The sequence below is a fragment of the Chaetodon auriga genome, chromosome 13 (genome assembly GCF_051107435.1).
Source record: "Chaetodon auriga isolate fChaAug3 chromosome 13, fChaAug3.hap1, whole genome shotgun sequence".
In the NCBI taxonomy this organism is placed as follows: Eukaryota; Metazoa; Chordata; class Actinopteri; order Chaetodontiformes; family Chaetodontidae; genus Chaetodon; species Chaetodon auriga.
Window position 1 is genome coordinate 5,994,890 of NC_135086.1, and position 14,166 is coordinate 6,009,055.

The following is a 14,166-nucleotide window of genomic DNA, read 5'->3' on the forward strand; positions in this document are numbered from 1 at the left end:
CGTCATACAGCTGTTTAAAAAGCTCCGAAAGAACACTGTACACTATGTGTTCATCACCAAACAGCAGACAGTCACAGTTAGCAACAAGCTGGTGAACATAGTGGAGCATTTTGCAACTAAAGAGCCAAATATTTCCCTCAGGAGTTCGTGAAGACAAAAAACAGCTAAAAAGCAACTAGAGACTGTTAGCCACATTAGCCAAAATGCTTCTAAGGTGATCGTACTGTTTGCCAGTGTTGTATTCACAGCTTGTTGCACTGCCCCCAAGTGGCCATAAATTGATCAATTACTTGAGGTTTTAAACAATCAGACAGTTCATTGAGTTAAAATTTGACTCAATGGTTTGAGATGTTTACAACCGTGAGACAAAGAACAAAAATCGACCTAACATTTTGGGCCTTTCTTATAAAGGGACTCAGAGGTATATTGCTGAATAAAGTGTTTAAGCTCCAGCTCCAGTATAAGAGTGCTACTTGGCTTCTGGTTGCCACGTACAATATAGTCTTTTGTACCTGATGGGAGCTTGGAGGTGACAGGGAACATGCACGATGCACAAAGAGCTGCAGATGTACATAGCAAACACATCACAGGGATGATGCCAGCTTTCTGCTGCCACTGTGCTACAACAGCTCCATTGAACTGCAGCATATAAATACATGTGGTACTGGCAGCACTGCATCCTGCTGAAGAAAGTAATAATAAGAAGCATTAAGACTCCAGACACCCACAGACTGGGTTGACTGGGATAATCACAGTTGTCAGCGTACAGTGCCGCCTTATAAAACTGTTTAAGAATATGCTCTGTGTTTTCACACTGTATGCACTTACTCTTTTTCTCCCCAATTTGTAGCAAATTGGAGGCAATCATAACTCACTCTACGTGCCAAAAATTCCCAAAGCGCTGTCGGGATTTCTCACGCCTGGGTTGATATTTTTTGCAACAACTCTTGCAAGGACCTATTGTGAAACACTGCAGTTGACTTGAAAAGCACTTTGGATTGAGGAAATATCATTGCCTCGGGCAGTTTCTTTTACCAGAATGCAGGAAGCACAGACGAAGGTGCAACAAATTGTTCATCATTCATCGTGCATCAAAGAGAAGAGAGCAGAAAACTGAAAACAAGAGCAGACATACGCCACCACTGTCATTCCAGCCATGGCCATGGGCCACCAACCACAAAACATGGTAAGCCAAGGAGACCACACACAGACACAAGCACTTCAGAAACGACCAGTGCTTTGCATATATGAATACATACAAAATCTACACTAACACAACAATCACAAATTCCAATTTACCTCTCTTACATGCGAGTTTACACACATTCCTGTGATCCAGCTACAGCGCACATACTACAAGCAGGGCAATGCACTGAGCTGTGCAAACATGCAGACACACATATTGACTGTAATCACTTTTCATGCACATGTAACCGTACAAATGCACACACAAACTGCAAATCTACTGTATAAATACACATGCAACACCAGAGCAGAACTGCTCTAACAGGGAAACCTACACACATGAACCAACCGAGGAGCGCACCTATGCCAGGTTACATACATGCCTGACAAAGCATACATGTGACAGCTCTTTAAGCTTTCTCCTTCTCCCCACCAGATCCATCAGATCTATAATGCAGAAGGTTTGCTGTGACACAGAGCACGGCACAGCCAACACTTGGGACAGCCAGGCGCTCAGAAAGCAGACAGGCAGCAGCTCTTTTCCCTCTCCGGCCACACTCCTTACCTGAAACACTGCGGTGGCCATCCTGTCTCACTGTGTGTGTCGTTCTCTCTTTCGCTCTTTGGTTTTCTCTGTCCGGCTGTGCTTTAGTGCTGCATCGTCCTCTCCCTTCTCCCCTCCGTGCAGCAGAGAGGGTTTTCTCTGCGCTCCGTCCAGATGGCTAAAGCTAAATCCACTCGCTGTTACCTTGGTGCAGCGCAGAGCCGGAGGAGTGTACAAGTGTGTGTGTGTGTGTCAGTGAGAGGGAGAGTTGCTATGTGTGTTTCAGGCTTCCAGGGAAATAGGTCTGGCTAGTCTCTCCCTCTCTCACTCCTCCTCCCAGAAAATGAGCATAAAAACGTCTAAAGAGTCTTTATGTGAGCGCGAGAGTGGGAAGAAGTGCAGCCAAAGGCAAATCTGAACATCCCACAACTGGATACGGCGCAGTGCAGCACTCAGCGCTGAATAAGCAGGCAAAGTCTGGCTGCGAGCTATAGCTATTTCCCTCTCTTTCTCCTCCCTCTTGTTCAGTCAATTTTCACCCTCCTCCCAAACGGGGAGACACATGAGTAACGAGAAGGGAGAGAAAATATCGAAGTGAATTTCCCAGGGAGATCAGGGGGAAACGGGACGTGAGCTCGGGGAAAACAAAAGCACAGCTCTTTTCTTTCTCTGTCTCACTGTCTTTCTCTCCTTCGTTCACTCACACACACTCACACACACACACACACACACTCCTTTCTCGCAACCTCATTCTTCATTCTCTCCTTGTTATCAGCTTCTCAAGTTACAGGTTAAATATGAGTCTCCCCCCTTCCACCCGCCTTTTCTGTCTCTTTCCCTCTCTCCTTGACTTTCTCTCTCTCACACACACACACACACACACACACACACAAACACACAGGTCCCATGAATGAAGCCATTGACTTCACAGCGGCTCCAAAGTCAAACAGTGTCAACAGCGGCGTGGAGATACACACTTATCAGTCACCAGCTCAGCATGTCTGTCAACTCACAACGCCAACAAATCATTCAAGAGTGCGAGTCTGTCTTAATATGCTGATAATGAGATATGCATGTGAACTTAAGATTAAGAACCGGAAAAATGCACCTCACAGAGTACAGTATGTAACACAGTGAGGCGGCTGAAGACGACTGCTGATCAGTTTCCATTTAATTAACTGATTATTTTCCCACACTACATCTGTGGTTATCCTACGCATAACGCATATCAAGCTTTTTGTTGAAAATGTTAAAAACTAATGATGCTCACCAGTGATTTCACAGCATACAGCTGATAAATTGCCTTTTGTGTGGATGTGTAAAGAAGTTGCATGCACGTTTCTAAATGCGTCCATTTGTTGGAAAAAAACAAAAACAAACACAAATTCAAGTTTGTCAATGTGTAATTAAGTTTTGCAGAAAGTTCATTAAATTCGGCTGATTGGCTCGTCACCTCAGCCGTCAAACAGGGTCAAAATTCATGCTTCTAACTCATAGCTCATAGCATGTGACGTCAGTGTTGTACACACGGGCAGGAATCGTGGGTCCGTCCCTCAGACTTTGTTTCTGCAGCTGCAAAACTTTACTCAACATTCACAAACTTGATTTGTGAGAATTCTTTTGAAATTCACACATTCAGATATGTGCATGCCATCTTTTTCACATGCACACCGAAGGCGATATACAACTGCAGGCTGCAAAATCATGTGTGAGCATCATCCCACAAGCTCAAAGTATTAACAAATGTTATTTGCTCCCATCATTTTTTGAAGTGTTTTTGCAGTTTGAACTGAGGCACTTGGCAGCAGAGGTATTACAGCAGCGAGACCACTGAGAGATCCATGTTCATGTTCAGCTGTGATTGGTACGTTAATGGGACGGGGCAGCGCTTTGGATTTACTCTCCAGCTGATAACAAGTTAATTACTCAGCCTCCGTCTTAAATTATGCAAAAAGCCCTGCAGTAGAAGCCAAAGCAGGGCAAGTTCACTCGTCCTCCGGTTCACCAGAGGCATCGCTGACCTCTCAAGGACTCAAAGGAAAGCAAACAGCAAGTTTGTTCAGTAATGCCTCAAGCTGCTGCTGCTGGAAATGACTCTGATGATTGTCAATATAGATATTGATTAGAGCAGCTTAGGAAGACCGGCTTTAATTAAAGCTTAAAAAGTAAAGTAAGCATTCTGGCATTTTAATTCCTTTCCGCAGACTCACCGCTCTTATCCAGTAGCAGACAAAGGGACATTACTGAAGAATGTTTGGTACAAATTTGCAGCACATTAAGTATTATGCCGCAGCATGGAAAGAATGGCCACTGTCTTTGATGTTGCTCAGAAGTAATTACATGGAAGGCAGCTCTAAAAGTAACACCTTTAGCTGAAGCCGTGTTCACCAGATGTTGCATCAGTAAGCGTTATTTAATTCGCTATTAATGACAAGGGGCCAGGAAGGAAGAGGGGCTGCTCGAGAGGAGACATGTGGTTTACAGTAGGAAAACAACACGTTTGTTTATGTGAGAGGCACACCTTTAATGTAGAGACCAGGCTGATCTGAGGCCAGTGGGAATTCCCCTTATTTTTCTGGTGTCTGTGTTTGTCCATGTGGGTATGAGTGCTTCTACTCACTGCAGTGCAATTACACATACCAATAGTTACATCTCTGTATGTTAGGCATTGTAAAGCATGGGAAAGTTATCCGCCTGTATTTTGAGGCTAAGATGTTTCCCTTAGTCTGGTCGGTTTCCTGCGTCCCGGCTTTTATTATGATCCTGAGACTGCTGTCTGTAATCACACCAACATTACAAGAGACAACCATTAGACCACGCAACGTTTTTGGTGACTTCCACAGCTTTTGAGTAAGATTTCTCTGAGAGCACAAATCCTCCCTGACTGGACAAACGCACCTATCACTGGGCTGTCGCTGTGTTCAGTTTGACTTTTCAAACCTGATGCATCTTCGGGAAATGTTGAGTGACAAGCAAACCAGAACAGATCAGGACATCAATGCAGATGCTGCAGTTGGGTGAATGAGTGGGAAAGAAGGAGACGAGCATCAAAGAAAGAACAAGTAGTCAGACAGAAGAACAGCTCAAATGAAAGATAAACAGAGAATAAGACAGAAAGAAAGGGAGGGACAGGGAGGGAGAGAGCTGGCTGGGTGAGGTCCAGTTTCATGAGTCTGACTCAGGCTTTCCCAAGAAACGGCAGAGCCGAGCAGATCGCCGTCCCCCGGCGCCCAGTGGAACGTTTCACCAACGCCCAGGCAGCGTTCAGAGCAGATTTAACGTGGATTTTTCTCCTGGATGGTCATGATTAGACAGCTGGAAGCAGGCATGAGATGGAAAAGATGTCACTCTGAATCAAAAGACAGGCTGGAGAGACATGGGTGGGGTGAAAAGCCTCCGAGCTGCTTCAGGATGTAATGAGGACGTGTCCTCCAGCGGGCCAGTTCACACACAGCTGTTGTAGCGGTCAGAGAAGATTAGCAGAAAGGAGGGTGCATGCTCAGCAACTGCTCCTCAGAAAATAAAGCTTTAAGAACACAGTTTTCGAGGGCGATGAAATTAAATGGCATAAAATTCATGCAACTGTATGCGCTACAGAGTCATCCCCCTCACTTATTGCTTCCATGGCTGTCTCCTGCATGCACTTGGCTCATTGTTGACATTCTTTCCAGCAGCTCTTGATTACTCCATCATGTAAAAGGCTGGGCGTTCCTGTTTGTTTTCTCTGCTGTATCTATGCACATGTCGCTACCATGCAGTTACTAAATACATGGCCGTGAGCCACTTGCGTAATCCATTCACTCACGTACTGGAACAAGGAAAGCTCTTTACGTCTTGCAGCCAAAAATTGTTGAGCTCATATTTGAGCTTAAGTTGACAACAGCATCTTTTATTTTGAAGGTCAAAGTTAAAGCCGCGCTTATCAATATTTTTATGTTAACAGTGGATTAAACGAGTGCGTGTAATGTGACAGGTGTCAACAAGCCCACAGAGAATTACCTCCTCGACGGAGCAGTTTAGCATTGCCCTGCTCAATATTTGCTTGTACATCTGCTGGATAACTATAAGCAATTGTTTGCTAATGTGATGATATGTCAGTGTTGTTTGCAGCTTGTTCCACAGCCCCCCAAAGAGCCAAAAAATCTGTTAACGCAGCTTTAAAGATGTCTTAATGTCCTCCTGGGACTGTATTACCGTCTCTAAATATGACTCACTTGACTCATTAAATTAATTCTAATCCTCTTTATACGAAACTAATCAACAATCCTGATAAAACTAAAATGAGAAACCGACTTTCTAATTCAGTAAGGGTTCTCAGATTAGAGGCCATATTTGTCACATGCTCGTGTTGTTGTTGTGTTCCCGTAAACCGTTGCCATCATACGGCGGAGGACAGAGCAGTCAGCATGTGTCCTGTCCTGTGACTGCTAATTCAATTAGCTTCCGAGCTGTTGGCTGACTATTTGATCAGACGAGGAGCTGCTTACGAGAAAATGCAGTGCATACAGACAGCATGGCACAGACTCAGGGATGTATCCTGATTATCACCCCACCCCATCCATTTTCTGTCCCCGCCCTTAGTCTGTCACAGCGATACCACTCTGACATGGCTTCTTGCATGTTTTCCTAAAAGGAGCTCACCCCCCCAGCTGCTCCCCTTCCTACTGTGGCTCCCCTTTCTCACCGACTGCGGAGCCGCCGCATGGAAAAGGAAGGAAGTTGTTAATGTTGTTACTGGGATTCGATACCATGCTGACATCTTTGAAACTTCACTTGAGGTTATGTAATGCCTGCTGTTCTTACAGTCAAAGAATAATGTGCTACGTCTTTCTATTAATGGCAAGTTTATCTCGCTCTCCAGTGTGAATTATATATGAGGAAGTCAGCTCTGTGATTATATTTAAGTCTCAGAATGGCTAAAAACTACAACCCATAGCGGAAAGTGCAAACAACGTTATCTACAAGCAAGAGCTTGTGCATGTCATCAAGTCCTACAAAGCTCTAAGAGGGGCTGCATGACCACTGAACAGAAATTAAAGTTAAAACAATTTACAGCCCTCTGCTATTGTATTGCTGCAGCAGTGACACAGCTTCCAAAGCTTCCAATTAATGCCAGTGTGATAAATCAGCCCTGTAGCAACGTGTGGAATCCAGAGGAAGCCGCTGAGGACGAGGTTAATCATGCCAAATGATCCTGACAGCTGCTGCTACATGAGGCAGAATGGAGTTTGAGGACAGAAAGACTTTCAATGCTGTGAAATTCTTCTTCAAATTAAGTCATAGACACTACAGCTGCATGTTTAACCAACGTTTAAAGCAGTGGTGTTAGTGCTGAAATGATTAGTTGAGTAATCCATTGGTTGATCAATAGAAAATTAACCAACAACGAGTGAAATGAGTGAGAGTTTAGTTACAAACCAAAGGAAGAATTGGGTAAATTAAATGCTTGATGGAAAGTGAAGGGATCAAGAAAAATCCCTCCTGAGAGGAGCCTGACTGTAATAACTGTTGAGACATTTCACTCAAAGCCACAAATGCGAACCTAAAAGTCAGAGAACCACCAAAGTCATTATGATTCATCCTCTGGGGACCATAAGATTTCATGTCAATGCATCCAGATGTGGTGGAGATGTTTCAGCCTGGATCAAAGTGAAGGACCAACAGCTCTACCTGGCTCCAGGTGACCAGGCAACTACTGCAGCCCTCCACAGCTATAAATCAAAGCTGTGTTCAACAGGTGAGGGGGCGGCCAGCTGCAGACCTGATGTTCGCTCTCAAAAATGCACCTCACATGTGTGGATACAGGTGTTTGGATGTGTCAAAGACTTGCGGGCAGTAAATAAAAAGAGATGGATGGTCTGTCTTATTCTCAGCCACACTGAGGACGTTTAATCTCCAGATGATCATCGAAAAATGTTAAAAATGTCGGGGAGCGGTTGCCACTGACATGCACGCGGTGCCAGAAGGACTCGTTCAAACACAGTGGTCCGGACTTCTATCCAGAAAGAAAAGGTAAGAGGAAAGTTGAGGTAATCGACCACAAATGTACAGACGTATCCACAACTGGAGAACACACATTATTGTCTGATTATTCGATATCCTCTCTCTTAAAGTCTATTCTCAGAACCAGAGTTATTAAGAATGTTACCACATCACTGTTACGACACAAAGGAGCAATTAGCAGCTTTTCACTTGGCAAACAATGAGGACGTATCCATCAACAAGCTGCAAGCTACAGATCTCTAACTGAAGCATGTTGTGCTCAGTGAAAGGAACTGAAGGGGTCACAAATAACCAATCTGAAACAACAAAAACACAACGCGGCGGCCAGCCAGCACAAAGAAACATGTGATTTTTCCTCCAGACTTTCCTCCAGAATTTCAGAAGCTGGGAAAAATGAAAACAAAGTGAGCGTGTGTTCATGTTCTTCCGCTGTGCTTTCTCAGACCTCGCTCTTAATTAACAGTGGAACGGTAGTTTCCCTCTCAAAACACGCCTGACAGGCAACGAAGGATCAGTGAAATCCAATAGGTTGTGCTCAGCGCCTCAGCTTATTCCTGACTTTAAGTGCTGCCAACCCATTAGAGCCTGAGCGGTGCATCAGGGGGGCTGATAATTTAGCCACTTTTAGCTTATCAGGCATTTAATATAGTTTAAGTTTTGGCAGATAAGTAGCAACAAATTGCAGTACGGACATGTCAGAAGGGTACCGATGTTTATAATGTACTTGTTACTGATACTAATTTAATTGGACATTAAGTATTTCAGTTACATTTACAGTTGGTTTCATGTTTTTGACAAGTTGTTTATGATTCAGTCAAGCTACAAATTGGCTGATATATTGTCTTTGGGTTCATCTCAACCAGGTGCACGAAGAAGTTCGATACCTGGATGGACGAAAGTCTTCAGGCGTCAGCAAACACGGTCCAAATTATCACAGGAGCTCTTTGTGCGCCATTCTGTATCTTAAATCAATTAAAAAAAAAACAAAACAGAGGGGTGGACTTAACTAAAAGCCTGTAAAACAGCCTGAGGTTCAAAGGGCGAAGGGTGAGTGTTGCTGCCATAAACAACTGAGACCACAGACCACAACTGAGAAGCATATCATTTTGTACGGTATGTTTATGCTCCATGTCAGACTCAGGGGGAACTTGCTGAACTGCTTTCCAGCTCAGAGGAAAACTGGAAGCGCACAAGAGGGTGCCGTAGAGTTGTGTCACTGAACTGCAGGTGGGAGCTTCTAAGCGCATCACAAGCACATCCTCATACCTAAATATGTACAGGAAGAGGTCAGCTGCCAATGACTCCCAAAGTAACACATATCACCTTTGGAGAGAACCAGTTGCAGACGTACCGGACCTTCGTTATCACGTGGCTATCGTCGTTTGGGTTAAAAACTTTACTGTTAAATATGTGATGTAACTTAAATACATTATCTAAGTTAAAATACGTCAGCATTGACTTTTGGTTTCACACGAGACACAACGCATCCATTTTCTGGTGAGGAGGTGCTGCATCGTAGGTATGTTTGAGACTGAAATTAGCGTGAGCAGACTGAGAGATCTACGGTTTAACCTTTCCTTAATGTTCTCACAGCAGCACGCTGGGAAAGCTCCACACATCCTGACAATGTGTTTCTTATAAAGAGGTCGAGTCGAGCAAAGGAAGAAGACGTGAAAGAGTGAAGTGACAGGTCGGGTTTTCAGTACAAGTGTACAAGGATTTGGGAAAATTGACCTTGAAATCGCTCTCGTCTCAACTTCCAGGGCGATCTAACACACTCTCTCTGGCTGCTTCCTGTCATCACCCAGGAGTGAAATCTTACTGACAAGATTTAAAGCATTTTTCACAGCCAGTTGTGAGCAAACACACATGGGGGCGAGGGGGTACACGTGTTCACACACACACACACACACACACACACACACACACACACACACACAGGTCTGACCATTTGTTTGCAGTTGCCAGGTTAAACATGGGCCACGTATTAGTCCTATCTCCAGACAGAGATTTATAACTGTAGTGTGTACTTGGGATAACTGTCCCAGCTAAGAGTTATTATCAGGGGTTTAGATTCCTAACATGTAAGATCACATATGACTGACAGCACACAGAAAAGAGCTTTATCTGACTCATTTTAAATAAATAATTCATAGAAACGCACCCGACGGTCTCGCAGGCCTGACCGGGTGCAGATAGCGATCGAGCTTGACCTCGCCGTGGTCACTCCCTTGTTTTTCATCTCAGGCTTGTTAGCAAATTGCTTCCTGCCAAAGCTATGACATTTTTAGTTGAAATGTTTAGAAAAGGAAATGCTGCTGTGATTTTTGGAGATGGAAGTTTCAGTTCTGTATATATAGACGCTGGGAGTGTGTTCTGGGCTCCTTTAATGACCCCTCCCACAAATCTGACCTCTGACTTCCTGAAATTCAAACGAACTGTGTATCACACGCCGTCATACATCACACTTTGTTCTTCAAGACAGCTGCATGAAATATTGAGTGGGTTGTGCTGAAAATAGAGGACAAGAGACATTTTGCACCCTGTGTTTTGGCTACGTATTTATCCTCAATAAGCTTCACTCACACAGGAATACTACTGGAATACGACCTCATGCATAAATAAACTACCCACAACTTCTGCAGGTGGTGAAGCACATCCAAACGGACGGTGCTAAAAATCCAACTGGAACACCTTTGAGTTCAGCAGTGACATATCCTCATGCTTTGTGCAGCGAGCTCATTCAGATAGCTAGCTAGCTCCTACAGCTCAATCACAATTAGGACTGCTAACAATGCTAACTCGACAAATCCAAGGTTAAAGACAAAGGGCCTGCAGAAAAACTGCAAAAACTCCTCATAAATTGTAAACACCAGCAGGTCATTGGATTTAATCATTAGCATACTTGGTAGGAAATAATTTAAAATGAGGTTAGACAATAACGAGCAGCAAAGTAATCCAGTACTCATATGAGAGGAATCACAGAGATAATCAAGGATGATTTGTAGAGTGCAGTAGGTGATGTTTGCATCAGAGGATGATGCTGGATTGAGACCTGCTTGAAGAGCCAGAGGCAGAGTGAGATTATATACAGTTTGTGTGCTGAAACATGCCAATAAAAATCATAAAATCTATGATATGATTTCAATTCAAGACAAATGAGGAGGGTGCCATGGGCTGGGCTTATCATTGCGGACATTTTGTTTGATAACTTTCCACCAGAGGCCCGTCCTGCATGGCTGGCCAAAGCCCCACCTCGTACTTAGCGTGCCCTGCACCCCTGGCATTTCCTGTGAGAGAAAGAGGGATTGGGCAAAGCTGGCAAGTAGCACCCATTTCAATAATGGATACCAGATGAAGGGTGTGTGTATATAGGTGTGCATATGTACTGTATATGTGTGTGCTCATGTGTGCAAATCCTCCTGTAAACCTCTCACGGCAGCTGTACCTTTTACGCTCACCGCACATACAACCTTCCCTCTCTTACGACCCTGCAGGAACTTCAGCTTCGTCTGTTTTCCCTCTCATTTTCTTCTACGTCCTCTTTGACTTTCCAAAGCAAGATGATTCAAGCGATGGCTCCATCCAGAGGTCTTTTATTTTTAGACACGGGGCGATCTCCAAGACGCAAGAGTTTATCCAACATAAACACATTCTGGTACAAAGAGGACTTGTTTACACATTCTTAAGATTTTTTTGCAGAACATAAACTCCCCAAACTCCACCTACCCCAACATCTGCAAGTATATACACTCACATACACATGGAGACGAGTAGCTGACTCCACCTAAAGCATTACATATCCTCCCGATAAGCTCAGATGTAACGGAGGAGCCTTCCTGGTGTTCTTTTGCGGAAAGCAACTCACACCTGATTTATAAAACCCGAAGAAAGTCAGCGAATATTTGTCCACTTTGTGTGTTTGAGTGTGATTTCTTTAAAAAAAAAATGGGTTAACTCTTACCTTGACTTCACATTTCTTGTGGCAAGCTATTCGGCACACTGGAGAAAACAGAAAAAGAGAAAATGAAATTAACTTCACAGCTCATAAAAATCTCCCAAACATCGTGTGGAGGGCCAAACGCTGCGGCCCAGCATGAATCATGACATTGAGAAGTTGTCAAGGAGGTTTGAAAAAGCTAGAGGTTCACTCAAATTCCACAGCGTGTTTGTTCTGCGGTCAAAGTCAAATATCATCTGCTGTTAGTGGGCTAATGCTGCCCAATGTTAGCTTTGTGCTCTCTGAACACCCGCTCCCCATCAAAAGCTTAATTCGTTATTCTGAAGGACTCGTTTGGATGAAGGATCTGACGTCTGTGTCCATTTAACTTGAAAGATTTGGATCAGAATCCAGGACGTCCCTTTCAGTCCCTTTAGTCCCTTTCAGTTACAGCACAGCACGTCCTTTTCCCCAGTAAACAACTTTCAATCCGGATACTTCATCCTTTTCACTCACACATATAGTAATCCACTGTATATGTGCCATATGTGGACCCTCCTCTTTTGGGCTGTTACCATGCTAACATTAGCTAGTTAGCACTAAGCTACAGGGTTCACTTTTGCAGGTATTTGGTCAAAAAACAACATTTGAACAAAAACTTCATGCCGATAAGTCTTGAGACATTTCACATGACACCAAATTCTGCAGAGCTGCATGAAAATTTAAGGGAATCATGAATGCCTAAACTGACTTTTGTGAAAGCTGCTGTAGATGTGGAGATATTTGAGCGGACTGGCCTGCTGGTGAAAAGTCAGGGGATAACCAAAGTCATTTGGACTTATTGGGGAACTTAAATATCTTTACCATATCACTGCATTATGTTTCATTCTGGGCTAAAGTAGGGAACCCATCAACCAACATTATTGTTAGCATGACTAAAAACACAACAATCCCATGGCGTCAGGTGCACAATAACAGAAACAAGCTGGAAACACCACACTTCCTGCATATCATCACCCTTTAAGTTGTTAGCAACATTAGCATTTATTTGGAGTCATGTTTCTGGCCAAATGGCGAATGTAAGTCCAATTCTTGCTCACTTTTAGCTTTGCTTTGGACTCCACCAGCTTTTCAGCTGCTTGCTACAGCTGGAAATGACACTTTGGAACCAACATGGTCAAGCTGTGGTCCATAAAATCAAAACAATGGGCTGAAAGATGCTCGAAAGCTTTGAGGATCTGAGGGAAACTGCAGAGTCAGCTAATAATACAACTGACCCTGTTCATATAGAAGTAGTTAAGTGATCCATTATTGGTAGAAAAATGCTGTTTATAGCCACTTTGAAGAGGAGGAAATAAATAAAGACTGTGTTCCCACATGTTATGTGGGAATCAGCATTGAAAGGAATTCCTAAAAATCTCGCACACAAACCCGATAAAAGACATCGTCCTGCTATTGAATTTCAATACATTTTTGGCAGCTTCCCTTCAAGCCCTGAGCCTCCTCAGTGGACTCCCGCTGGGTCTACAAATAAGGGTCAAAAGGGGAGAGCACCTGGACCAGCGGCTCATAAATTGTCAGATCCCCTCGAAGGACAGAGAATAAAAACACAGCTCAGTGTGCAGAGGCGTAAGCTTTCCAAATAAAGGAGAAGACTGTATGCTTTTACTGGAACTCTCCACACCTTATGTAATGAGTTATTCTTCCTGTCTCCAGCCACATTTTTCAAAGCAAGTGTAATATCTATCATGATTAGCTGTTAAGTCATTGATATGAAGTTGGGCGGTGGCCAGTGCTCACACAGTGCGAGAGTGGAGATCATGTCTATGTTGTGCTGTGTTATGTCGTCAGTCGTATGCCTTCTGCGGCGTCTGATCCCTGAGGCCTCTCACATCAGATATAAAGTATTCCTCTTAAACACTGTGTCCCTCTCATGTACGTATGTTCCTTACTCACAGCATATTTTCCTCATACAAACTCTTTGTTCTTCAAAACATGCGTTCCAGCGTGCAGTGAGTATAAATTCATCCTCTCAAACCAGTGAACGTTCAGCTCAAGATGACGGTTACAAAGTCAATTAAAAGAATCACAACCAGAGCTGGATTGCTTGCTTGCGGCCGTGTGGTGTGAAAAAACATGAGGTTTTTATGAATGTGCTTCAGAAATGTACAGAGATGACACACCGTCCATTGCTGGCTAATTTCCTGCTATTGGCTGGACAGTCGGTTCATCAGCTGTTCTGTGCAAATAATGTGAACATTTTTGGGTGCTTATATTTCTTTAATGCTAGCATGACAAGTCCATAAACAAAAAATGTTTACAGCCACTTTAAAGAGTTTAATTCGTTGCCTATTATACAATGAACTCAGGAGTTGAGATCAGATCTTTCAAATCTGGTTTGCTAAATCATCAACACTGATCTCCTGAGGCTCGTTCTTAAAATGTGGTGTTTATGTTTATGCCCTTATAATATTAGTAAGTCTGCAACTCTAAG

At 43.6% G+C, this 14,166-nt stretch overlaps 1 protein-coding gene across 1 annotated transcript in view; it reads right to left on the reverse strand.

The window, feature by feature from the left end:
• The window catches only part of tns1b (tensin 1b), a 151,368-nt gene that overhangs the window by 83,841 nt on the left and 53,361 nt on the right, over positions 1–14,166 (reverse strand). The window contains exon 3 of the mRNA XM_076747214.1: positions 11,697–11,734. Within this exon, the coding sequence (XP_076603329.1) occupies positions 11,697–11,734 (38 nt within the window). The remainder of the gene's footprint in view (positions 1–11,696; positions 11,735–14,166) is intronic.